Source organism: Notolabrus celidotus, chromosome 7, assembly GCF_009762535.1.
Source record: "Notolabrus celidotus isolate fNotCel1 chromosome 7, fNotCel1.pri, whole genome shotgun sequence".
Classification (NCBI taxonomy): domain Eukaryota; kingdom Metazoa; phylum Chordata; class Actinopteri; order Labriformes; family Labridae; genus Notolabrus; species Notolabrus celidotus.
In genome coordinates this window covers 15,386,693-15,414,079 of record NC_048278.1, presented here as the reverse complement: position 1 = coordinate 15,414,079, position 27,387 = coordinate 15,386,693, and the positions used below count along the sequence as shown (strand labels likewise).

Below are 27,387 nucleotides of genomic sequence, written 5' to 3'. Positions count from 1 at the left end.
TAACTACAATAATGTGTCTCTCTCCTGGGTTTCTATTTACACCTACCCTCAGCAGGTTGGATGCAGCTCTGATGCTCATGCGTGCGACAGACTCTCTCTTCCGTCTTGGGAGGCGGCTGTACCCGGAGCGCTGGCTGGTGAAGGAGCTGAGAGAGGTGACACCCGGGGTGAATGGACCCCCCTGAGCAGTGTGGGGCGTCCTGGGTGAGCGACTGTCAATCTCATCTGGGCAGCGGAATGCTCGCCCCCGTGCCAGGGGATCCACAATCTGAAAACAGAGATTGGAGTCGACATTGAAAAACTTTGTGAGATTCTCTGAAACATCTGAAGTCACTTGATTTTATATTCACTGAGAACCGAATTTCCATAAGAAGCTTCTTGCTCATTTTAATGTGTCTTTGAACATGTAACAGAACCAAAGAAGAGCAATGAAACAATTATGCAAGATGGAATTTTTTATCCTCCTTATCACGTACCGATTGGAGAGAAAAAGCACAGGACAAAGAACAAAAAACAATCTATTGGATATTGAGTGGATGAGCAGAGCTGTCTGATACACACTGAAGGATGTGATATGATTCATCAGGACACAGATGGTCTCCATCTGTCACAAATCCTGTCATAAATTCCAGACACAAATCTGTCTTCATTTCAGCTCCTGTCCTGTCCAGAGAAATATGAGTGTGTTGGAGCATCTTTACTCTCACATGTGAGAAAAGACTTGTGACTTGTTGCCTGAATGTGGAATTGAATGGAAATTGAAAGTCTCAGATACACACTGTAACATAGTCTCTGCTGTGTTTTTCCTGTGCCTTAGAGCTGTCAGTGTAACTTACTACAATGGAGAGGAAATCGGGTCTATTCACTGGAGGAGAAAATTGTTTCATTTTTGCTTCTTCATCAGATTATGGATTTATGTCTGGATTATAGTGTTTAGTTGTCTCTGTGACAGTATCATACCTTGGGCATCCTCTGTGTAGCTGGTGAGTCCGGGCCCTGATCAATGCTGGTGACCGTATCAGGCTCTCTATATTGGGCCTTCAGCTTGCCGTAGCGCTGGCTGCAGTGGCGCAGGCTCTTCCTGTGCCATAGCTGCTGCTTCGTCTCACAGTCCTCTCCCACGCCAAACCATGTAGCTGTGTTCCTATGGACATTAGAACACGCCAGTGACATAAGATCAACATAACACAGAGCTAAAAAGCGATGACAGATGATCTTCAAGTGACACAGGAACAGATCAATTATTGAGCGTGAGCTGGAGGCCCTAAAATATCATAATATTGTAAGAAGTTTTATTATGTTAAAAGGCAAAAAGATGAGCACAATGGCAGCAGTTTGATTTAGAAGATGCTAAACAAGGTACCAACAAAACAAGATACCTAATTCAGGTGAAGAGTGCTTTTATGGTCCTAATTTTCATGGGTTTATGACCTCACTAACTTTTTTATGGATCACTGTGGGTCTTGTAAGAAAATATATCTGACTCAACTCTGAATACAAAGAGAATGTTGATGGGCATGATCAGTATTAAACACTTTAACCACACCAACAACCTCTTCTTACCTGCGGATGCTTTGTGAGAGCGACGTTTGTCTGCCAAACTTGTCCCTCCTGTCTCTGGCTGAGAAGTGTCTGTCTCCAGCTCCACTCTCTGACAGAGAACCGCCAGCTTGACCACTCATGCTTTTCTTCACCGACGGTCGCAGTGGCTGGGCAGAAGGAAGGGGAAATAATGTTATAGAAAAATAAACTTGAATACCGATGAAAAAAGTGCAAGAGTAGAGTATTGTGACACAATTTATAATCACAGGCCAATCCGATCATGTAGAATGCCTTCATATTATTAGATTGTAAACAAAGATATCAGGCATCAGTGTAAAGATCCCAAATCGAAGAGTAAGCTACGACACAAACTCCCTGTGCTGACATAATCCAATTTAATGTCCTTTAATGAGGACACATTTGACCTCACTCAACATTTTGTATAGTCTGGTATTGAACAGGGCAAAACAAACTGTTCGCTCAAACACCTTCTTGTGTATGCTGTTGGTGGTGATCTTTGGTAATGTATGCTGCTGTGATTCCTCTGAGTGTCCATTACCTTAACCTGAACTGACTCTGCACTTGGCGAAGCTAATGGTCCAACCATTCTGGGAGTTAATGGGGCTTGAAGTGAAGCTGTAAGTGAGCCATGTGCTCAGGTTGGGGCTCAGCTTGTTGAGACGGAGTGATACACGGTCTCTGTTTGCAACCACAGAGTTGTTATAAGACAGAAAAACAACTGTCGCATAAATGAGTTGTTCTTGGACACTTAATAACAGATGTGGTGAACCTAAATCTTTGTACAGACTACAACCTGATCTCAATCTGTCAAGATGTTCCACAAGATCTATGATGCATACTAAGTATGTAAATCTAAATTGTAAGTTTATTAGCTATTCAAATGTAGCTGTTGTTGTTTAAGTATTAACTACAGAGCATGATGTCGCAAAGCATTTCCATATTACGTTTTCCTTAGTAATGAGAACACCACGGTTGGGAGCCTGAATGTGCAGCGAACAATACTTTAGTACCTGCCTGGGTTCACATGTTTGCATGTTTATTAAACAAGTTACTATTTAGGAGCACTAACTTCAGCACGCTCGATTAAACTTTGGCTACTCGCTTTTTAGTGAAGCTGAAATGCCATCATTTAGGTCCTATGACCTTGTGCCCAAGGGCTGAAAGACCGCTGTTCTAAATTCCTTCCTGCCTGAGCAAACGGGAAAATCTGGGAAAACAGACAGAGCCAACTGTCTCCATTAACATGTAATGGAATGAAAAATAAAATATGATTCATGTCGACATATTCCATGCAAATGCTCATGACGCACTACATCTACTTTATCTCTTTTCAGCATATATTTTTTTATTTCTCTTTCAAGTCCTCACTGAGTTTTTCTTATTCTCTAAAAGGCTGATGGTTCGGTCAGGAGTGTTTTAGAGGTGAAGAGAGCAAAACAAGCTAACTTTACTGCATAGAAACAAACCTTTTCCTTGCTCTTTACTGAATCATTGTGAAGCAATAAGTATTTCTGTTGGTATGATCTAATTCGAAAGAGACTGAATCCTCTGGGAACTTTTGAATAAAACATATAGAAGCATGCTTAACATAATCACTTGAAGAGTAGGTTGTCATTCATTTTGATCACACCTCTTTTGGATAACAATCTGCCCCAGAGGCCACACAGTGGAGGAAAGGGTTGGCATACCTGTTTTGCCGGGTTGTGTGACATCATCTCCTCAGGTGGAGGGATTGCTATTACAAGGCTGGGCGGCTTCTTGCTCTTTAGACGGCTATCTGATTGACCTCCATATGGAGGGGGCTCCTCGCCCTCCTGTGATGCCATCCTGTCAGAGTGCTGCAGAGAGGAAGTCAGAGTTAAAGTACCATATAAACATGAATAAAATAAGTATTTACATTAGACAGTTGACAGCGCTAACGTGCACAAGTGCAGTACAGTGACGCACCACATTCTCTCTATTAGCATTACATGTAATTAAAACGTTCTGACTAAATGACTAAAACAACTTTTGAAAAATGTAGATCCGAAATGAAGAGAGACCTTTTAGCTTTTTCAAAAACAACAAACATGTATGTTTATAATTATGAAGATGTTAGGAAATATATTTTTCACATTATTAACATGTTATAAACATAGTAGTGATTAGTGAATATTATTACTCATAACTGATGAAATATTGGTGATCATGGGGAACAGTGAAAATCTTAACAAAGCTTGATTCAAATCCAAAAAACCACGAGTTTAAAATAGCACAAATTGCTCAGCTTTACAAACTTGAATTCATGTGTTTGGTTTTTATTGTGGCCAATTTAGAAATCTCAGAGCATCCTCAAATTTACTTTGTGGTCCCAACAACTCAAAATGGAAACTATATACAGACTCTGATCCAAACAAACAGTCTCCTTAAACAGCTGCTGGCTCTCCTCCAGTTCAATCTGCTAAATGAATCATGGCCCACTCTGCTTCTTGATGACTTTCGAAGGCAATTTTATTAAGTGATTCTGAAAACAGCTGGCCCTGCATTAAATTCAGCAGATTGAAATTGGTGGTATATCAAGGATAGAAGCTTGTCTTGCTACACAGAGCATAGGAATTTGATTAAAGTGAATGTAATCATGATGGAAGAGGTTTAAAGAAAGGAATGGGAGTTGTCTTGCCTTGTGTTTCAATTCAAATACACCCCTAAAATGATCCCAGAGATCAGAAGCAAGTTCAGCATACCCAGGTGACCCCTGAATGACCAACCACAAACATGAACAAGTCTGACCTCAGCAAATCATCATGTTTTATGCTTGGTAATCAAACAGTGATGCTAGAGAAATATGAAGAAATTGAACACACACTCCAGACTAATATCAACTCAGCTGACAAACATGGAAAAGCTTATTATATTCCTGTCTATGATACGTGCAAAAAGCATCTGATTATAATCACACCTGTTTATTTCATTGAATAAACTCATTGGTCAGATGAATTGTGATGTGTACAACACATTTTTGGTGATCATCTGAGCGGCAGCAATGGCAGTATTAAACAGAGCAGTATGGAGTCAATGAAAAGGAGTATGAAGCATATCTTATAAACACAAGGCTTCTGTGCTTTGATCAATCTCTGCTGTAGGATGATAGTAAAAAGCACCATGACTAACTGCCATGAACATAGGCTATTTCATATGTGTTACGGCAACACTGTCCTGAGTATAGGTGTTATGGCTGTCGAACTACATGTGGGTGGGCATTCCTGGTCAATTGGCCAATGAGATGGTGAAGCTGTGGTCTTGATTAGCTCAGGTAGTCACCTGTGCAGTGGGGGGGGGGCGCGAAAAGAGAAAGCTGTTGAAGGATTTTGATAAGTTCTCCCCCTTTTCCTATTGCATTTGAGTTATTGTTGTGTGTCTTATCTATTTTCACAAATGAACTGTCATCTGAAAGACTGAGGGGTCATAAGAAGGAAACAGCGTAGGCTGGTCCCGAGAACCGTGCACGGTGGCCGGGGAAGAGAAGTCGCAGGTAAGGTCCGCTTTTCCTTTTCCTTTGTCTTTGCTTGACAGCCACCTGTTTTCTTCAGTTACACTTCCAATTTATTATGCAGTTTACCTTTCCTTGAAAATCTGGAAGACTGATGTTTAGAAAAAAATAGTGTTTTAGTATGATGTATTTAAGGCCTTGTGCTTTAACAAAACCCTTTTCGTTTGAATCCTCAAAGCTTTCGAATATCCTTTATCCCAGACCCTGTGTATATACATAGGTGTGTCACATTATCATATTATTATGCAAGTCCTATTCAACTTTAACCATGGGCAAGAAAAATGACCTGACCAAAGAGGAAAAGAATCAAATTGTCAAGAGTCTGAGAAAGAGGGAGTCTACAAATTATATGCCCAAGAAATTACAGCGTGACCACGGAACCATAAAAAGATACGTTCAAAATAGTCAGGATGGGAGAAAACCCAGAATAGAAAAGCCTGTCAAACATTATCAAGCTGAGAACTGTCAAAAATCCGTTGAGAGGTTACTAGAGGCCCCTAAACTACAAGTCAGGCCACTTTTAAAGCTGTGGGGCTAGATGATGTAACCTGATCTACTCGATGTAGGACGCTAAGACGAGTGGAAAAAGGTCCAGAAGGCAAAGAAAAGACCTCCACTGAAGAAAATACATCGGGAAAAAACGACTGGAATGGGCTAAACAACACATGAAGGCCAACTTCTCCAAAGTTATATTCACTGATGAGTGCCGGGCAACCCTAGATGAACCAGATGGGTGGGCATCTGGTTGGATTTCAAGTGGCCATTCAACTCGACAACGACGTGTACAAGGTGGTGGTGGTGTTACGTTCTGGGCTGTCGTTGTTAATGATGAACCTTTCGGTCCTTTCCGGGTTCAGGATGGTGTAAAAGTTTCTTTCCACAGTAGAAAAGACATCACCTCAAGTGAAAAAACGCTAGTGTCACATGCCTCACGTAAGACAGGATGGCATCTCAGGGCTTTAAACACATTGCCTCATGAACTGGCTGGCCTGCACACCTGATCTCAACCTGACTGAGAACTTGTGGTCAATAATAAAGGACATAATGTACAGTGATGGTGAGAAATACAGTTCAAAGAGCCTCTTTGGAAAGCCATACAAGGTGCAGCACACAGTGTCAGCAGAGAAGTCATCAGAAACCTAACTAAATCTGTTTACCAGCGACTTCTGACCCTCATTAACAGATAGGAGGTTATACTGGACATTAGAGAAACACTTAACATTTGAAATATTTAAAGGAATTAACAGGTTTTTTTTGTATACAAATGTAAAGAAAACTTGTTTTTTTGTTGATTTTTGAATACATTTGAAGTAAATATTATTTTTTATCAATAGAATGTTTAAAACGGTGTTTAGTTTTTATTTTTATAAGTTAAATGCTCTAATCACTTTCATAATAATTTGGCACACTCCTTTCTGCAGATTCTGCATTTATTTGAAAATAAAGTCAACTAACTTTGAACAGCCTCATTTTAACCACATGTTTGAAGAAATATATTCACTATCTGACTTCTTAACTAATTGAAAAACGACTGTTAACATAGTTTTTAAAATATTCACAAAAATACAACTTACATAATAATTTGGAACACAGTGTATTATGGCATGGGCAGCAAACTCTTGGATGCCCTTGCACACAGTTTTGCCAGGGTCGTGTTGCCATGACACGTGTTATAAAAAAAAAATCAAGTGTTTTGCCTGTCTTGCTCACAGAGCTCTGTCAACAAAGCCCCTGATTGGTCGGTGGGGGACTTCTTTAGGTTGATCTCTCATCCTCAACATGACCGGTTCATAAGCAGGTTATGTGGTCAGCATAGGTTACCAATTTGACATAATAAACATGACTCTTACATTCAATTACAAATTTAAAAGAGTTACAAGGGCATTAGGGAGCAAATCAAATCTGCAGCACCTAATTTACTCCTTTGGACTGCAACTCAAAAAGCAACTGATACAGCAGCTGAGTGACACTTGATGACATCAGAGGACAGGGATCAATAATGACCTTAGACCATTATGCATTCTCCAGGTGTAGCTCATAATAGAACAACAGCCATGCACTCCTTGTATTGATTACACATAGTGATGATCTGGCAGCTTGTTCTGCTTATGATCTGAATGAGAACATCATCTTAAAAACCCAGCTATTTAAAAACTCATCAAAGCTACAGTATGATTACTCATGTTGAGATCACTGCGTCTTGCAGTCAGTGTTTACAAACAACACGTTATATTTACACGTGTGTGCACACTTTGAAAACACAAATTACACACAACTCGTTATCACATCCACAGCCATCTAAGACTTTGATGTAATTAGGTTGATTATAGGGATGACCACAATTAATCGATTATCGATTAATTGATTGTTAAGAAATTACTCGAAACACACATTTTTGTTATCAATTTTCCGTCACGTGGAACAAACATCATGTGGTCTCATATTACCATAAGCTATCATGGAAGTGTTTTAAGTTTAAAGCATGTTTCGATGTGAATCAGCTGTTAAAGGTGTTCCGCACAGCGGAGACGCTCAGCTGGCGGCTGCGGCTGCGCGTCAGGTCTCCACGTGCGCTTTTTTTTAAAGAGGATCAATACAAAACTGCTGCCAACAACGACACGAAGGTTGACAACTTTAAACAGGATATAGCCCTCCTTTGGATACGAAGGCAACAGACAGGTGGGAAATTCAGGTACGCTACGTTTGCAGAGCAGCAACATCAGAGCCGTCTGGGCTTTTCTGCAGCTGAATAGTGACACGGTTGCGCTCTCGGCTGACACCTGATTGAATACACGTTATTTTTCTCAATAAGAACGAGTAGGCAGCAAACTGGACACTGCAAGTCTGAAGTATGCTTCTGTTAGTAGTCTCAGGCTTCCCTTTATAAGACTATGTCCGCGTAGAATATTTGAATGAACCTGATCGTTGATATTCTGCGTGTCAAACATGTACCCGTATCCAATACAGTCAGTTATTTGCATTTTGTTGCTGTAGAAAATACAATTTAGGGGGAAAACAACTATTAACTATTATAAAACAATGCCAACGTATTTGGCATTGTTTTTGACGTAAGAATAATAATGTTGTTTTTTTTACCAATTAATCGATAATTGATCGTTAACATTTCCAAAAATCGATCACGGAAAATACTTAAAATGTACATCCCTAGTTGATTACTCATGCACTCATGGCGTCAACCTTACTTATCTCTGGCTTCCAGTCTGCACAAACCACAGTCACAGCAGAGCAACCAGCCGGACTATTCCAGTCTTGCAGCATTACACTGAATATTTCCAGACATATCAGAGGCAATTCAGACATAAACCTGTAATGTCACAAGCCTCGGCCAACACACCCATTATGTCATTAGGGGGTCTTGAAAGCCTTGAAGCTGTCCTGGAGCTGTGGTTTATAAAATCAATGCGAGGCTTTGGGTGTCTGAGGCAGGAATGGCGCAGCAGGGAAATCTGACACCAGCTCAGTCAATAGCTTACTTTCTACCACAGAGCCGGGGTGCAGTCAGACAGGGCTTTACATACTGTTAGTGCTCCTACCCCTCAAAAAACAAGCATCTCTATAACACCTGTAACACCGGCTATTAGGGGCGTACATTTTGATTCTGTCAACAGTGTTTTTCATTATGAGTGGTAAATATTTAAAACTTTGGCAGACAGACTGAGACCTCTTCAGACTGAGAGGAGGTTTCTGGCAATCTTGTCTGTGGTTTAGGAGTCGTTAGTACGGGATGGAAGGCTGGAATCTGTCCACTTACATAATGAAATAGGGAGGGATTTGGCTAATGGACAGAGTGCTCAAGAGGCAGAGGGACTGCCGCTGACCATACACTATCAATGTAGACATTGTTAGGATCCACAGAGGGATACTAATGGGACCAGACTGAAAATCCTGTTCAGCAGAGGGTGAGAACAGAAACATGATCAAAGCTAGACACCTGCAGAGCAAGAGAAGCTGATAGGACTGAAGGAAGAGAGTGAAGGGAGTTCATATTTGAGTGTTTTTGTTGCTGAAAAATACTGTTCGTAAGAAACAAACAATAACAGAGCAGTTTTCAAGAGGTCCCCAGAGAAAAGAAAAACCTGACCAGTGCTCTTCAGGAAGATGAATTCATTACCAGGCTCTTTGTAAGGGATCCCAAACTCAATGCAGCGTTCCACTTCAAGATCATTTTACAGCAGTAAGGCTGTTGTTGTATTCTGACTGCCGTATGACCACAGCACTGGTGTTCACACACAAACTGCCCTCTCAGTAACATTGACATATTTTGCCAAAATTCCGGATTATATGACCTGTGGATGAACGTCTTGCATGATTCATTGTTTGATGTACTTTCTGTTCTATAGTTGGTTCTGTAATGGAAATGAGCCAGGACTTGGTGAGTGTATAAAAATATAAAAACAAAATAACTAAGAGACTTGTAGTGTTAACAGCAAGGCTCTTTAGTCAGACTGTTGATACAGCTTATCATAAAAAAGACCACATGACTAGGATTTTCCATTAATGGTGTCTGGAGATGTTAGCAGTGAGCAGCAGAGGGGTATGTGTTTGCTTAACAAACTGGAATCATATCTCTCTGATCATTAACCATCTGTGCACTCCAGCTCATGCTCTAACCATGTCTAGCACACCCTGTGATGTGACATTTATTTTTAAATGAATAAAAATATATCAAAATAAACAAATAAAACAGATGGTTTGGGCAAATTACATCCGGTGTGTCATGTTCCATGTGTGTTTCTCAAGACCATTGAAGATTGGAGCCAAATTAAGTGAAGCCTTCAAAAAAACAGAAGAAGAAAGCAATTGATATAAAAAAAAGGTCTGTTCAGTGACCCTTTCCGCAAACGTGGTGTTTGAACCCCATCAACTCACTCAATGCGTTCACGGATACCAATGAGTCACATGTCAGAGCCAGGAAAAGGCATGTTCACTGTTGAAATCATTCATAGGCAGTGTCATCATGTGACATGGAAAGCACCAACATGTCCAAAACTGCACTGTGTCTGTGTTTGTCACCTCCACCCCTTTGTGTTTGTGGTATCACACGAGTTTCTGTGTGTGTGTGTGTGTGTGTGTGTGTGTGTGTGTGTCTGTCTGTCTGTCTGTCTGTCTGTCTGTTGCCATGGTTCAGTCTCTTCCCTCAGGACAGCGTCTGCTCTGAGAACATGACAGTGCTTTTCCCTTTGTAAACCTTGAGACAGGCTTGATTGCACACATTCACTCAGAACTATGTATCTGCAATCACGTGGGTTTGTAAGCAGGACAAACAGTCCTTATCTATAACACCATACATGACCGGCATGTAGGGGGATGTGGGGAAGATATCAAGTTTCCTTTTCTGCCACTCTCAGTCTAAGCAGCAGTTGACCGAGTCCACTCAGGCCAAGCATACTTACTGTGTCAAGTGGAGACAGCACTTAAACATATCAAACAAGGGAGCTTCTCTAGGCTTGCTTCATAACGTTATAGACCGAGCTTTAGTAGGGTTGCGTCATTTGAAATTTATCAACTGAGACAATCTGACTTCATTTCAGAGCGCTCTGGTAACCAAAGTGAAACCTGAAATAGCATCTCAACCTCTTGTCTACTTTTCTATTTCACACATTGATGTAACTTGTATCGGTCAAAGAGACTTTGACCCTACTTCAGTTTTATAATAGAATCGTATAATGTTCATACAGACGCTGAACACTGAACACACAGGACTGACCAATGGTAAGTATGCAGAAGGCAGACTGTAATGATTAGTCAATCAAGAAAGGGATTAATCCATTTCATCATTAATTCGACAAGTCAAAAAATCCATTTTGGTTATTCAGTATGTTGTCTTTTGAATCTTTAGATTAAAGCTTCTGTAGGGATTTTTTATTTGTAATGATTTTTGCACCCCTTATGGACACTTCAGTACTTAGTACATCTTTTCTGATTTTGTCCCATATTTTCTTTTTTTTAAATGAACTTTGTTTATTAGAACTTTTTCTACTATTGTTTTTTTAATAATGTTATTGCATTTTTAACCCTTTGCACTTGTTTATTTTTTAAATATTCACCTAGTTATTTTATTGTATCTTCACTACTATTTTTTTCTTATTTATTTATTTATCTTTTATTTTAAATTATTATCATTTATTACTATTGTGTTTTTTTTCATCAATTCACATATTTTGTTTCTTGTACAAAAACCATCACATGCTTTAATTGTTTACATTGATCCTCTGTATGTAATGTGTAAAAATTCAAATAAACCGATTTTTGAAGAACTTTTTTAACATAATTTGACAGTTGTGTTGAATAGACAAGACAATAAAATACCCCAAATATATAAGATAAAAAAAGTAATACAACAATAATTATTATAATTATTATTCTAATTACAAGAATAATAATTATAACTATGATAACCCCAATAACAACAATAATACAAAAAGAAAAAAATGAATTATTACACGTATGTCCCATACATTTGTAAGCAGTTTTCTGACAAAAAAACATCCTCTTCTCTAGGGATGTGCAATAATACAAGTATTTGCTTTCATGACAGTATATCTATTATTTTGTACCCCTTACATCTATACATGAAATACATTTTAAAAAATGTCCTTCTCTCTCCCTCAAATCCATGTGATTACAATGACATTTTCACCTGTAGATGCAGCACAAAGATGGATGAAGGTAAGAAAGCGAGAGCTGCTATGTAATGTTTCACTCACTTTGCAGAAAATGTTCATTCTTCAGCATGCTCCCCTCTTCTAACACCTTCCCCCTCACAGTGATAACATCAGTTTCGAAACTACAGAATCGAAAAGGTCGATCTTGTAGTTGATAATCTAGTTTGCTTTTGTTGGTCATAAAGAGGCTTGTATCATCAAACATCATGAAAGCAATAACAACTCTGAGTCAGGACAGTGACTTCAAGCATGTTAATTTGGGTGTTTTCTTACACTTATTTGAATGTGAGACAATCCAGAACAGAGCACTAGACCATATTTCACAACAACATCCTTCCTGTTTTCACAGAGACTTTAGAATTAGCTTCTTCACACTTCTTTAAAATACATTAATTAGAATGATTCACTTTTCAGATAATTATGTCCTGTTTATCAGTAGAATCCATGGCTGAATGAGTCATTGTGAGATCAACATTATAATAAGATCAGTCATTTTCCTGTGCATGTCCACAGCAGAAGAAGTTGCTGTTGTGGTCTGCTAATGCTGCTAATAGACTGTTTCTGAAACTCCTGCAGGCTAAAAGAGGAACTGACCTTCAGAGAACTGCCTCATCACTTCTTCTTCTTCACATCCACCAAGTTTTATGAGCACCCCTCCTCAGAGATCCTGACAAAATGCAAAAGCAAAGTGGAAGTGTTAGTTGACCATGGTTGTTAATGCATTCACAGCATTTCAATATGAATGCCACAAACTTAAAGGGGCACATGGAAGAAAAGTAAAAACAAGTCTAAAAGCTACTTAAGATACCTCCACACACACAAAACAGTGTGATCAAAAACACGGAGGTACCATGTGTTGTGGTGAGATGAATGATTGATAATGGAAACATGATACATAATGGACACTGAGAACATGATTGACGAGTAAGAAGTGATGATGTTCTGAAAATATTTACATCCTCACATCCATTAACTGAGCTAATCTGAGCTCTTTTAGTCATTATGAATTAAGAGTAAATCCAAACTTTATACAAGTGGTTGTCTTTCAGTTCTTTTCACAGAGGCAGTTTAAATTAAAAACATTGCTGAATACTTTTTACGAGATTAACTCAGAGGCTAGGGTATCATGATGTAAAATGAGCAAATTTAAAATAATAACCATAGAAACAAAAGCAACACTTTAGCTTTCTTCTTTCTGAGTGTAGTGAAGCCCATCAGCCCCCTTGACAACCTTACCCCACAGTATTGTAAAGGGGACTGAGTACACAACATCGCAGGACTGTCCATACATCATTACTGCACAGGCTCCTCTGCAAAGGTAAACAAATGCCATGCATACTTGTCCCAGTGGACACTAATGTTAACCTAGCAAGAAAAATGAAGGCCTATTTTTTGACCAGAGGGACTTTACCCTGGGACTAGGGACTTTACCCCGGAACCACGTGCGTTTCGACCGGTGGACCCAAGGTCTAAATTTAGTTCAGAGGTAGATAATCTGCCCCCTAAAAAGCCCCTGCTAGGTGGGTAGTACTTTTCAAAGGTCCCCGGGGTTTTGGGGGGGCAGGGCCTGCAATGCTGAACAGGTCTGATCGGTAGATTAACCGCAGTGTTTTATCCCGCCTGCCGTCCACAATAACATCACACACATCTGTCATTCACTTGGTGGAAATGCACCTCGAGTTGTAGGTTGACCTGGAGCAGCGAGGTCAATGTGGATGCCTCATCAACATTTAGGAACATTAGCATATTTGTCGAGTGTTACAACACCACTCACAAAAATACAGAAGTTGAGTTCTGTAATGACGCTACAAGTAGCTCTTCAGCTATTGTTTTATTGGATGGTGACGTAATGGTGAGTAACATTAGCCCATCTATTCTTATGCTAGTAGTGACCGAAAGAACGAGATTGCGAATACAAGCGGCCAAAATGAGCTTCTCCGCAGGGTGGCTGGGCTCAGCCTTAGAGATAGGATTAGGAGCTCAGGCATCTGGGGGAGGCTCAAAGTAGAGCCGCTGCTCCTCCGGATCGAGAGGAGCAAGATGAAGTGGTTCGGGCATCCGGTCAGGATGCCCCCCGGACGTCTCCGTGGGGAGGTGTTTCGGGCATGTCCGACTGGGAGGAGGCCACGGGGATGGCCCAGGACACGCTGGCGAGACTATATCTCTCAGCTGGCCTGGGAGCGCCTCGGGATCCTCCCAGAAGTGCTGGTGGAAGTGGCTGGGGAGAGGAGTGTCTGGGCTTCCCTGCTGAGGCTGCTGCCCCCGCGACCCGGACCCGGATAAGCGGAAGAAGATGGATGGATGGATGGATGGATGGATGGATTCTTAAGCTAACTATCAGAGTGATGTGTCAAGCAGTTGTTCCAGTTGTTGAGTTGATTGTGTTCTCACTGCAAATGAGCCACTCCAGTGTTCGACTGCAATGAAGCCTAGACAAACTCCTCTAGGCCAGGGGTTCCCAAAGTGGGGGTCGGGCCATAGACTGTATAATTAGAGGACGTAGTATCTGTGACTTGACCAATCTGTTTCTGAAGTGCTCTTTCGAAGCTAATTATCAGCTAATCATCAGCGGGAGCCATATTGGAAATGCTGAAGACAACCAAACTGCTGTTAAGCTAGTGTGAGGTAAAGAGGCGGGCTTTGAGCCTCCTTGCCAACAGCTCCAGTGTTCCCGCCTATTAGTCAAGTCAGTCCTTAAATGGTCAAAACTCGTAATCTTAATATCTTCTGAACTGCCGTGTTAAAAAAAAATCACCCCCCGTACAGTATGTGCCGATAGAGAAATTAGCTATTCAGACCGAAGCCATTTTTAACCAGGCTGTAAACATGTTTATTATTGCTGTAAAGATCATCTTTTTTTAATTGGTGTGTATGTGGTTTCCGGTGTTTCTGCAGCCAGCCTCAAGTGGACGCTCAATGAACTGCAGTTTATAACACTTCTGCAGGGCTTCATATTTTGAGAATGGAGGTTGCTTGGTGTTCACATATGTCCAAACTATCCTAGCCAAGGAGGAAAACCACCCCTGTTTCAGAACAACTCCTCCAAACAATCCAAGCGTGAAAGCACTTAGGAGTACGGCAACTTCAGGTTATTATCTACCCCAGAACTAAATTTAGACCCTGGTTCCTCCGATTGAAAAGCACATAGTTCAGTTCAAGTTCCTGTGGTGGAAAAACACCTTATGTCTCAGCTGGGTGTTGTGCAGCACAGGGTCTCTGACCTGTTTAAGGTCAGCTGTGTGTGCACTAAACAAACCAAAAAGACAATGCATTGAGTCCAGGCTCACTAGGGTAAATGCTGCATCATGTGAATAAATAAAACGTCAAAAAGGCAGAAGTCATTATGACATAACTGATAGTCTAGTTTAAAGGGGAAAGTTAAATGTTGCTGCACAGTTGTCTTCAGGGTAGCATTAGATTTTGCTCGGCTGACAATGTTTTTTACTGAAGCTGATGATGTGGTATGTGCACATGGTTTTTGGAAACACAGAAATTCAGAGAACTGATTTGAATAGATCTTCTTGATGGATCAGCCTTTTCCCCGATACATGACCAAGCTTTTTCAGTCAGTATCTGTCCGATACCCAATACCAGGAATGGATCAATGCATGCCTACTCAAAACTGTACTGACTGTGTCCCCATGATTAACAGAGAATAAATATTAAACTGTATGCCATTGAGTGAGCAGTGTATGATAAGAGCCAACAATTAACTGTAAGAGCTCTTTTGGTTGTGACTCCAAAAAAAATACAGTCATTCAATTAGGAAAACCTGTCAAACCATAACTCACAATGACGACATTATTCATACAAAGGACATGCTGATAGGAGAAACTCATCTCTGACTAGTGTAGTTTTCCTGATGAAGCCTGTGCATCTGAACAAAGTGTGCTGTTGTACAACTTGCATGCTGTAAATGAAAGCCCATAAAGGATTCGGTGTGCGGGAGCTCCACAGTACTCGGGCCAGCAGCCAGCTGGCAGAGTGCCCTGAGAGTAAAGAGGAGTGCTCTGTTTTAACAAGACCTTTTTAAGACAAACAAAGCCTTTGATGGTAGCAATGAAGCGACATCCTTCTTGTAAATTTCATATGAATGCTGTGAAAAGGTTAAAGTTGTTCTTCTGGGGTGCGTCTGCACTGTTCCTGTGTGTGCAGGGTACAAAAGTGATCAAGACTGAGCTGGGAGTCTTTGTGCCAGCAGGAGCTGCGTAGGTAGGACGGAGTGTGAGTTTTACGAGTGCATGTGTGTGTGTATTTGAGTGCTTCTACACAGTCAGAGCAACAATTGCAACTGCCCCCTCATTCTTCACTTCCAACCACGATATCTCTTAAAGACAATGATGACTGTCTAAACAGAACCTTGGTTCTTTACATATCCCCTTACCCCTCTCTGGCTGTTGATAGCACTTCTGTGCCTCAAACAAATCAATAGTTCCACTTCAAAGCTGTTAGAAGAGAGTAATCTGAGTTCACTATGGAGGTATGCTGTTTGAAAGCACCTTGGCTTCGACCTCACTGTTCCTCCTGACAATTTCAAACATTGCGACATATTCCAAGAGCATGCATGCCCAAACCTGCACAGTATGCAAGCTCAGATGTTTTCCCTTTCCTTGTTTCTTACAATTTTGGCCTAAATAACTAATCTATTTAGAGTACAGCACGTATGAAAATAGGTACAGCTACCCTGTCAGGCTTTTCTTTTTCCCACATGTGCAACAAGTGTGTGCATACAATAAAATATGTCCACACAAAGAGCTAACTCCGGAGAGGTTTTTATAACAGAGATTCTTGTCAGCTGGGCCTGCTTGGCTGCTAAAGATGTGAAAACAAAGCAGTGTGTACTCTCGCTTACTGTCACAAAGTGACTGCAGCGCCAGACAGAATGTGAGTAAAGACATTTGGTCCTCTCCTGGATCTCATAAGAAAACTAGAGTACAATGAGCCAATTCTGAGCCACAGCAAATACATTGTCCATGTGACCGACCTACCCCCTGCACTGCTGAGAGGTTTGTAGCAGAGCAGGAGCACAGCCTTTTAAGGTTAATGACTCAGAGTTTGAAGGCATTTCTGGTGTGTTCAAATATTTTGGGATCATGTATCATGGTCTGTCAATGAAGGCTGGCATCCCAGCGTGGAGAAAAAATTCCCAGCCTTGCAAGCAGCTCTTGTTACTGAGATGGGTTGGTTTTATAAAAGGAAAAAATGCAGTGTTTATCTGGGCGTGTCACATGTACCAGCAATATCAGATAGATCAAGGAATGAAAGCCCTCAGAAGAAAGGGAAAACAGGATTTGATTGCGGCTTTGAAAAAGGCGGGAAGGTGGTAAAACGTGAAATTGGCTGCACATGACTCTGATATTTGGGTAAGATAAAATGGACTGTGGTGCAGTTTTACCTGGAGGTAAAAACGGAGAAACTGAAATCTCAGAGCAGTTGCATTCTCTGAAACTGCACTTGTAACTTCTATCAAAGAACGATCAATCCTTTAAAGCACTTCAAAGTTTACAGGAGAGCTGTCGGGAAGTCCAATAAGTACCCTGACGATGTGGTCCATCTTTAAACCACACACCTTAAACCAGGTTCAGAAAAATCAAAACTCCTTCTGTAGAATATGAACATACAAACAAGATAACCAAATATATACTTTCTGTTTCTGGTGATTTAATCTTATACTATGGCTGAGCTCATGTTTCCTTATGATCCCAGAATGTTCATTTTTCTCAATTGTGCTGTGTGCTGTCATGGTTTCTCCTGACAGTGTCTGTTGACTCAGTGACAGGTGCCCCTGTGGTGTAAACAACATAGCTGCTCAACCAACCAAATGCAGCTGTTAATGCGGTCTCTTGGACAACAACATACACACCACCTTCCACTATAAACTTCCTTTTAATTTGCATTGCATACTGTAATACTCTAGTATCTTCTCCAGAAGTTCAATAAGGGGTTAATGCTAGCTGAGCACACTGCTCTGATTGCATACAACGTAATGCTATTCTATGACAACAGTGTGTAGTTTTGCCCACTAGATTTCACAATATATTGCTGTGCACACCATATCCCAGTATGGTCAGTTGTAACTCCTGTATGTACAGTATCTTAACAATTACTGCATGGTGCACATTGTCATTTATCTATTTTACAAGCCATGGTCATATTTATGAGTAATGTGTAATTAGCATATACAGTCGCCACATTAACCTTACAGTGTATGTTTGTATGATGTGATTTTTCATTTTGGCAAATATGATTACACTATACTAATTACTGCAATGGTGATTTTGACCACACCCTTTAATGTCATCAACCAGCTGCAGAGCTTTGTGCATAATTTCAGTGTAATAATTTGTTGATCAGGCAAGTATTTACATGACAGTGGTGTCAGAAAACCTAAGAGCACTAAAATCCCATTGAAAAAAAACCTGAACTTTGTGTAGACTTCTCCTCTGTTTGTGGTTCACTAACCTTGTCCTCATTCAACACAAACGCAACACCTACAAACAGGAATGTAAATAACACTAAGTACCACTTACCTACATTTCCACCTAGTTTATATTTCAGAATAGTAACATATAAATTCATTACATAAAAAGGAGGTTGCTTTTGATTATACTGTATGGTCTATGTTAGTCTCCTTCACACATTTCTCTTAACAGGAGTTGAACAGATAACCGTGACACGTGCTGCATTCAATGACATCCATGTATTTTGTATAGTAAACTGTCAAGCTGCAGTTCATTATGGCTTGTCTTCCCCCCTTCTGTGTATGAAAGAGAAAGTCGAATATGTGAAGGGTACTGATAGCAGTAACTAAAACGTTTCACGTCCAGTCAGTAAACTTTGACATTTCGTGACGAAAAGACACATTTTTAGAGACAATTATTCCAGTAACACAGATGTGTGAAAACTCCATCCTACGCACTCTTGAGTTACAACATAGGATGAATTAAACAACAAAAGAATTGGTCGGCAAATTGTGACTACAATTAACTTGAAGGGGATTAGAGAAGGTAATCTGAGATGAATATTGGTATTTGCCTGAGCGGGTAGAGCAACAAAGGGCTTGTCTAGGCATGCTTTCAGCGGCTCGTTCACCCTCACATGAACACCGACGTTGTAAGCTAATATTTGAAATGTAATTAACTAGGTTTAAAGTCCTACTAAAGGTCAGGTTTTCCGAACTCGCGAAAGTAAAAGGTGTTTTACAAGTGTATTTAAAATCTGCTTTCGTTTTAAAAAAGTCGATAATAAGCTTTGGTCCAAACATTCTGAAGTTAACGATAACTTTTAACAACTCCGACAACAATTTATAAGGTCTGAATAGTTTTGTTACACTCACCTGGGCGAAGAAACAACTGGGTTAATATTTGTGAGCAGACGGTTTATCCGATATGCAACATTACTGTCTGCTACTGTCCAGTGTGCCCCTACTTCCCTCTTCCTCTCTTCCAACATCCTTGCCTGCAACTCCACGGAGAAGCGGTGGGCGGAGCCAGCGTAACGACTCATCCCACAGAGGAGTCGAGCCAAGCCCCGCCCAACAACGGCCCGCCCGCGTGGGAGAAACTCAGAAACTACAGGAGCCGTCACAGACCAAAGTATTTCACAAACCAGTACACAAGATGTACAGTAGCTGTAGCTGACATAAACCACTTTACAACCAAAAACCTTATAGTGAAACCTCTCATGAATATTTTGGTCTTTACTTACTTTTACTTACTCTTATGAATACTTGAGTGTAAAACGTTTCGCCTTTTAACATTATTAGTGAGACTGTACATTTATCAAAGCGTTCTGTAATTCATCTTTCATTCCATTCTTTCTTTATATACAGTCTATAGTTCTTCCTGGTTAAAGTAACATGGACAATCAAACGATCCAATTGTCCTTATAAACATCGACAATGTCATCCTTATAAATACATATATCGTTGCTTTTACCATTAATGTATTGAGCCTGTAATTTCAAATTTGCAGACCATTCTCCTATCTAGAATAAAACAATTCTAGATATATGCTGTAAAATTATTGTTCATTGGAAAAAACTCCCATTTTAGATATCTACGATCCAGTTGTTACTAAACACAACTATATGATCCGATATCTAGAATATAGAATCATTTTAAGTATCAATAATGTAACTTTGAGTTACTAAATTACATTGTAACTGATGACATATTAAGCTGAAATGGAAATTTATTCTAGGAAGAATTATTTGACAGATCTGCAATTTCATCAATCTGAAATATGTACAGTATTATGCATTGTTAGAATAAAGCAGTGGATATCTAAAAAGGAAAGCCTTATAGGCTATACACGTATGCCAACCTAACAACATTTTACAGCCAGACTGGATTTTTATTTTAAAACTCTGTAATCAAATTATTTCTGGGTGAAAACGAACATTTCAGACATGCACAATGACTTCCCACTATTAATTAGTGATATTCTCACTTTTGCAATTTATGTTCAGACAGCCTAACCACAATGTCATTCTTCCATTGTGCAATGAACATTTTGGCTACATGTAATATAATTATTTATTCCTAGGATAAACTGCCTTCTCCCTCCAACATTTAAAATCCATTGTTTGCAACATCAACATCAAAATCAGAATCAGAATCAGAATCAGAATCAGCTTTATTCGCCAAGTATGCTTGAACACACAAGGAATTTGACTTCAGTAAACTGTGCTCTCTTTGTACAAGGCAGATTAGGAATAAGAATAAGAAATACAATAAAAATAAAATAAAAATATAATAACAATAACCTTAGCTAAATGTTAAATAGATTGCCATTGTAGTCCTGCTATTAAGCTACAACTTCCCTCTCTGACAGACAGCCTCATCTTATTATCATCAAGGATATCTTTTGACCATTTTGACAATATAAAGCTCCTTCAATACATTGCTTATCTAAGTTGTAATAAATTAAATAAAACTAGACCCAAAACATTTTCCTTAGTGAACTTCTTAATTTGATATTAAAACAAATGAGGATGGTTACTAAAGGATCATGTCAAGTAAAAAAGATACACAATCCAATTAACTTACAGGTTAGATTATTTAATAACCGATAAAATCATGTTAAAAATCGAAATTATTTAACAGCGTAGATCAACAAAATACACAGGTAAGTCATTAAATATTGTGCCCTTATTAAAGAAATCAACTGTTTAAAGTTGTAAAAATATAGAATGAGCATTTTGAAATAAGACTTTACATTGGTATGATAAAGAAAACATAGTAAGGCACATATTTATTCCAAATTCATCTTTACAGTTCCACAAATATAAATTGCAGGAGCAGTGTGAGCCTTCTTTGTGCTAGCATCAATTATCATCAGTAAAATGAATGCCTTTTTATTGAAAGTTACGAAAAACAGCACAGTGTCTTTTCAGATAACATGTCGGTCCTTGTAGTCAGGGGGAACAACACGATTTTGAGCTTAGTCTGTTCCTAAGATAAAATGCTCCAGTATTATGTAACATTGGTAGACAAATCCTGTATTTGTTAGGAAAAATCGAGTCTACCAGTACTGATTTTGATCAGAACTAACCTGCAATCACCCCATTACACTGAGAACTGTAGAGTGGCTGATTGTGATGTTAGGTTTGACCACAAGATGATGGTGAATGAAGACCATCATAGGAATGGTAAAAGCTGTTAAGGTGGAGTCTATATAAGCAGAGTTGAAGGGTCACAGCCAGGTATTAAGGTGCAATGGTCAGTTCACAGTTTGGAGTGCAGGGGCTTCAGGTACTTGTAGAAGGACTCGTAGACCTAAGGAAGAAAAAAAGTAGGGAGAATTTGTGAGAATATATTAACTACTCGTGCAGTGGTAAATTTGGCATTTTGACACATGCATCCACACTTGAATCATCTTTAAAATATGAAGTACATGTCTAAAGAATCAGTAGGTTTTGAAACACAAGACTTAAAGCTGCTGTTGGTAGGAATGTTGTAAAAAACGTAACTTTTTTTCTGCTGGGTTTGGAGAAAGGTCATAATGGCCATCTGTACTCATCGGTAAGTGGAGTAATTTGAGGACTGTTGCAAAATCTCTGCGTTTTTGAGTACAACTAGTCAAAATTTCTACTATCTCTCCCATGTGACTCTGACTGACCTTTGTGGCATTCAGGGGTGAGCTTCGAGCCCACTCGAACATGTGCTCATAGACGTTCCCATCATATTTATTGTTATTATTATACATTTAAGATATGTTTATCTTTTACTTCTTTGATTTTAATTTTAATTGCTAATAACTTTTTAATAATTGTTAATCTATAGGCTCTTGTTTGCTTTATATATTTCTTTTGCACTTTGTCTACTCTGTTACTGTAACACTTGAATTTCCCTGTTGTGGGACAAGTAAAGGAATCTCTTATCTTTTCTCTTATCTTATATCATCCCAGGACTGAACTGAGCTTCTTGTCAATGTGGTTTTTGTTGAGTTTATAGCAAATGAGTCATGTTTTTTAAAATACCATTTAAAGGTCAAAAGATAAATTGTGTACTGTGGACAAAATCACTCTTGCATGTTATAATTTTCCTGACCTGAAGGAAGTCTCCACAGTTCTTTGTGACGCCCTGCAGGGCATAGAGCAGGGCCAGGGTGGTTATCACTGAGTGCACACCGGTGTCACTGATATTAAGCAGCTTGTCAGTGAAGAGCTTCACAACAACATAGTGACAGTGGGCCTGGAGACACAAAAACAGAAGCACAGGTTCATTAATGAAAAGTACTGAGAGCAAAAACAAGCACATATCATATCTGAAGCATATCTCTGAATTTAAACATACATCCATATCTATGATCTATGAAGGTCATGTATCGATTTAACATCCGCACACTGATTGGACTGAACTTACACCTGAGGCTCTGACCAAGTCGAAGGCACTGTTGTTCCAGGCATCCTCCTGGCTCCTCCTGAGCTGCAACTCCTGCTGGATGCTCTTAGCTGCCAGTTCTACCAGACTACAAACACACACACAATAACCAAAATGCTATCAATATCGACACAGATTTATCTGAATGCTAAATTAATTTAACTCTGACTTAGGATGGCAGTACCACGTATAAGGCTGGGTGCAGGATGTCACGTCAGAGAGCAAAAAGGACAAATGTAGAAATACTGCCCAGTCTCTATAAAGTGTTACGCATCAGAAGACAGTGTATCATCATGAGCCCCTCCTTTTTTAGGAGACATTCTTTATATTACATTTTAGGCATTAGGCAAAGGTCTTAAAACATATTGGCATAGAGCCAGACAGTTTAGTTTAGTCTTCTGTCTCAGTCTTGTTCGGTTCTTCTCTGATCCTCTCTAGTTTTTGTCTTGTCTTCATCAGCCTTGTCTGCGTCTTGCATTCCTGCTGCGGCATCATAAAAGATTAATTTATTCATTTTTACTACCCAATCAAAAGGAAAAAATCTATAATTATACGTTTCCTTATTCAATTTCCACCACAATTGGACACAAAATATTCATCAAGCTGCAGCAAATTAAGTGTTAGATGCTCAAAAAGAGTAGTTACTGATGATTCAAATAAAATAAATGATGATGATGAAATTAACATCAAGGCCTTGTAATTATTATCATTGTGTTAGAAGTACTGGCCCCCTTCTATAGTCTACTCCACAACTCCACAAAGCATCCAGGTTATTAAGGAAATCGAATTAATAAAAGCATTTACAAACAATTTGTTTCACCACCCAAGACCTTAGAGTAAAAGTATCTTAACTATATCTAATAAATCAACCCATTCATAATGAATCACTGAAGACTATTTCATAATAATGTGTTTTACACTCTGACACCAACTTTTTTTCCCTGGTTCTCCAAATTACCAAAACTCAGAAGCCCTGAATAGAAAAATCTAAATTTGAACCCAGTAAGTGTGTACACTGGTGACAGACAGAGCCGAGTGGATGGCGATGGTGCAGGCCTTTGAGAGAGCTCGAGCTGACTTGCCCACAATCATGGAGCGAATGAACACCATAGTGCCATAGGTTTATCTTAGCACTTGGTGGCTTCACATAAGTTCCATCTGGCTCCACCTAGTGGACAAACAGATATATTCTGAGCAGAAGTGTCAAGGAATAAAACCTACTGAAATGTATTTTAATTAGCTACCTAAAGCTTCTGAGAGGTACTGTTTGTTTTGATTTTGAAGCCCCCTATGGAAAAAGTACAATCACTTACATCTTTGCTGATTTGGTCCTGTACATGTATAATTAGGTGTGTGTGTGATAGGACAGTATTACTTCAATCAATTTACCAGCACATTATCTCTGTTGCAGTTCTTTGCTCATACATGGAAGCCTGTTGTTGACAATTTTAATACACAGACCAGGCGTGCTGATGCAGACCATGGGCTAACAAATGGTATGTCTGCCACAGAATCAATCCATAGCACAATTAAGCTGTGAATGCTGAGTATGAAAATACTAGATTAGTAAGTTTTCCTGTAAGTTCTCAATGTTTTGTGATGAACAGTGATTCGCTCAGTGGAGCAGTGGACCCTGTTTCTCTTGTGACAAATTACACACCATATGCAGTGCAAAGATGGTAAACCTAAAGACAGATTCTTACACTTCAAATACAATCAACACACCGAAATGGTTACTTACACTTACTAATTAATCATTTGAAACACATGTAAGTGGAAATAGTTTGAAATTGGTTAGGATTGTGTTTAAATGCTTTCTTCTGTCAGATATTAAGCATATAAAAAGATGGATGATATTAGAGAAAGGTGATTAAACTGCCACAGCAGATTTAGCCTGCATGTGTACAATACTGTATGGTTATGTGGAAGTTTAAGTTCAGGCTTGATTCATTGATGATTTTTTCTTTATTTCCTTTCAAATAGAGTTAAACTACCTTCTACCTTTTTACTAATATTATTAGATTACTAGTGAATATACCACTTTAAATATTGTTACAAAGTGAAATTCATGCAGGAAGTACCATGTATTTATTATTTAAATTTACAGTTGCATGAGTGTTGCTCAGAAGGAAAATGCAGTAAATAGACAGATTTGGTAGCTTGATAGGCTAGCTGTTTTTTTAGAAAAAGTGTATTTATGTCAGCATTTTTGTTTAATGTTAGTTATACTTGACATGAGTTGGCCAATTTTTTTAAAAAGTACAGTTGCCTAAATTTCCCATTGTAATTTTTATATTCAAGGATATGTTTTAAATAGGGTAATTAGTTTTGTTGTACTGATCAGTTACTTGCAAGCTAGTCCTGAAAACAAATATGAAAAAGAATGGTGATAAAACAAGATCATGATTCTGCAATAAAAAATGATGTATGATATTTTTTCCATATTGCTCACCACTGTGTAACGAGTGTTTTCTGGTAAAAATCTTAACATGCTTTCTTTTGACAGTGTAATGTATCACTCACCATGAATACTTTTCAATCTTGTCCTTGACAGTCTTGTTTTATTTTTGAAGGTAATAATGGGGCATCACTGAGTTAACCAGTCAAAAACTCACAGGAGCTATAAATCAATCCGACCTCAGCGTTCTACCAACTCGAATAAAGTTGCATCACCTTGGCAAATTTCATCAGCATGTTTTCACATGGATTCTTATTTTTCTCGATTCAAGATTCAAGATAGCTTTATTGCCAAGTGAGCTCGCACACACAAGGAATTGGACGTGGTGAATGGAGCACTGGTACTTTAAAACAAGACAGTAAGGACACAACAAGATAAATAAATAATATCACTAATTCAGTTTACCAGCTTCATGCCTAATAAAAAGCGTCAAGGTACACGAGTGTCACATCACATCAGATACATATCATCAGTATTACTACTTGACAGAGAAGTCCTAAACACATGGCTCAACGACAAGACGTGCCATTTGGATGTCTAAAGCCTTTTATGGAATAAGTTAAGAAAGTGTTACTAAAAAACATTTATTGAATCTATTATTTTCTATTTATCAAATCATGTACTTATACCATTGGTATCACAAAGTTTAAGAACTACTGTACATTATAGTCACAAATGTCATGTTGTCTGGATTTCACAGTGAAATACAAAAAAATGATCCAAAATGTGTTAAAAATCAAACAACATCTGCTACAGACATTGTATGATTGATAACTATAATACAGGCTTTTAAAATATCACAAAACTATGATGTGACTTGACTCATTTATTATTAGTAGATTGTTATGCTTTGTGGAGAAATCTGTGTACTAAGGGACAAAGACAAAAAAAACCAATACTGGATGGCCATAAACACTGGTGGCACTGCCTTTAAAACAGACACGACTATAGTGTAAACCACTGCATGGGCCAAAATTTACTTCCAAAAACCATTGTTTGTGAACACAGTTGGTCACTGCTTCCTCAAATGCAGGTTAAAATGGTACCATGCAAAAGAAAACACCATATATAAACATTATCTAGAGATGTTTAGACTTCTCTGTGAAAACTTTTCTTTGTGGAAATCATGGACCCAATCATGGTGGGCCTGGACTCCAGCTGCTACGGACATGCCGGACTCCAGCGGCAACAACTACTACTACTATCCGTCTCCTCGCTATCATTGCTCTCTCTGTCTTATTCTCCTCTATCCCTCTTTCAAACCCCAACTTGGTCAGGGCAGATGGCTGTCTAACCTGAGTCTGGTTTTGCTCGAGGTTTCTGCCTGTTAAAAGGACGTATTTCCTTGCCGCTATAACTTGCTAAGTACTGCAAGGTGCAATGCTCAGTGTGGATTACGATGAGATAAGATCAAGTCCTGTAAGTGAGAGGGGACTGGATCGTATCCTGTCTTGATGTTGGGTCTTTGTTAATAATTTAACATAGTGTATACTCTGTTTGTAAATGCGTCTTGACGTAACGTTTGTTGTGATCTGGCGCTATACAAGTAAACATTGATTGATTGAGTGATGGATGCCGCATTCCATTACCCCATGGTATGGTGATACATAAGTGCCCATGGCATGGGTAGCTTACACATCTGGTAATCAGGGAATGCTGGACAATATATACAGGCAACATCAATCTTTATTTGTATAGCGCCAAATCACAACAACGTTATCTAGAGATGCTTTTACAAACTATAGGAGGTCTAGACCACTCTATGTCAACATATGCTGTCATCCAGAAAATGTCTTTCTCCAGGAGGACCGAGTCCATTATACAGCAAGTCCAAACTACCTTTTGCACGTATCACAACAGCATGGCTCCTTAGTAGAAGAGTCCAGTGCTGAACTGGCTTGCCTGCAAATTGGTCCATTTGGTTCCCAAACGTTGACCACATTATGAAATAAGAGGTGATGCAACACAGTTGTAAGCATGCTGCCTTTTACAATGTGTTACAGGCCCCAAATTTAAAATGAGTACATATTTATCTTAAAATAATAGATTTTTCTTTATATGTTGTCTTTGTATTACTTTCAATTAAATATTGGCTTTAAACTGTTTTCAAACATCAAGTTTTGTTTTAATAAACATGTATCAAAGCATCCCAGGTTTTTCTAGTTGTAAAAGATAAAAGCCCCAAAACAACATTTTCCTCAGTGAACTTCTTTAACTGAATTTTAAATCAAATGAGGATGGTTAACTACAGGATCAAATCAGGTAA

At 39.1% G+C, this 27,387-nt stretch overlaps 1 protein-coding gene and 1 long non-coding RNA gene across 2 annotated transcripts in view; both read right to left on the bottom strand.

Moving 5' to 3' along the window:
* The window catches only part of LOC117816307 (inactive rhomboid protein 2-like), a 33,471-nt gene extending 14,202 nt beyond the window's left edge, over window positions 1–19,269 (bottom strand). The window contains exons 1-6 of the mRNA XM_034688510.1: window positions 19,115–19,269; window positions 12,373–12,445; window positions 3,252–3,401; window positions 1,564–1,709; window positions 961–1,144; window positions 47–268 (exon numbers count right to left, since the gene is read on the bottom strand). Coding sequence (XP_034544401.1) covers window positions 47–268; window positions 961–1,144; window positions 1,564–1,709; window positions 3,252–3,389 — 690 coding nt within the window. The 5' untranslated portion in view covers window positions 3,390–3,401; window positions 12,373–12,445; window positions 19,115–19,269. The remainder of the gene's footprint in view (window positions 1–46; window positions 269–960; window positions 1,145–1,563; window positions 1,710–3,251; window positions 3,402–12,372; window positions 12,446–19,114) is intronic.
* Window positions 19,270–20,982: 1,713 nt separating this feature from the next.
* On the bottom strand, window positions 20,983–22,751 carry LOC117816547. Its single transcript, XR_004631974.1, has 3 exons — window positions 22,646–22,751; window positions 22,331–22,474; window positions 20,983–21,556 (listed from the first exon to the last, which is right to left on the bottom strand). It is a non-coding gene; the product is annotated as an uncharacterized LOC117816547 (long non-coding RNA).
* Window positions 22,752–27,387: the final 4,636 nt, after the last annotated feature.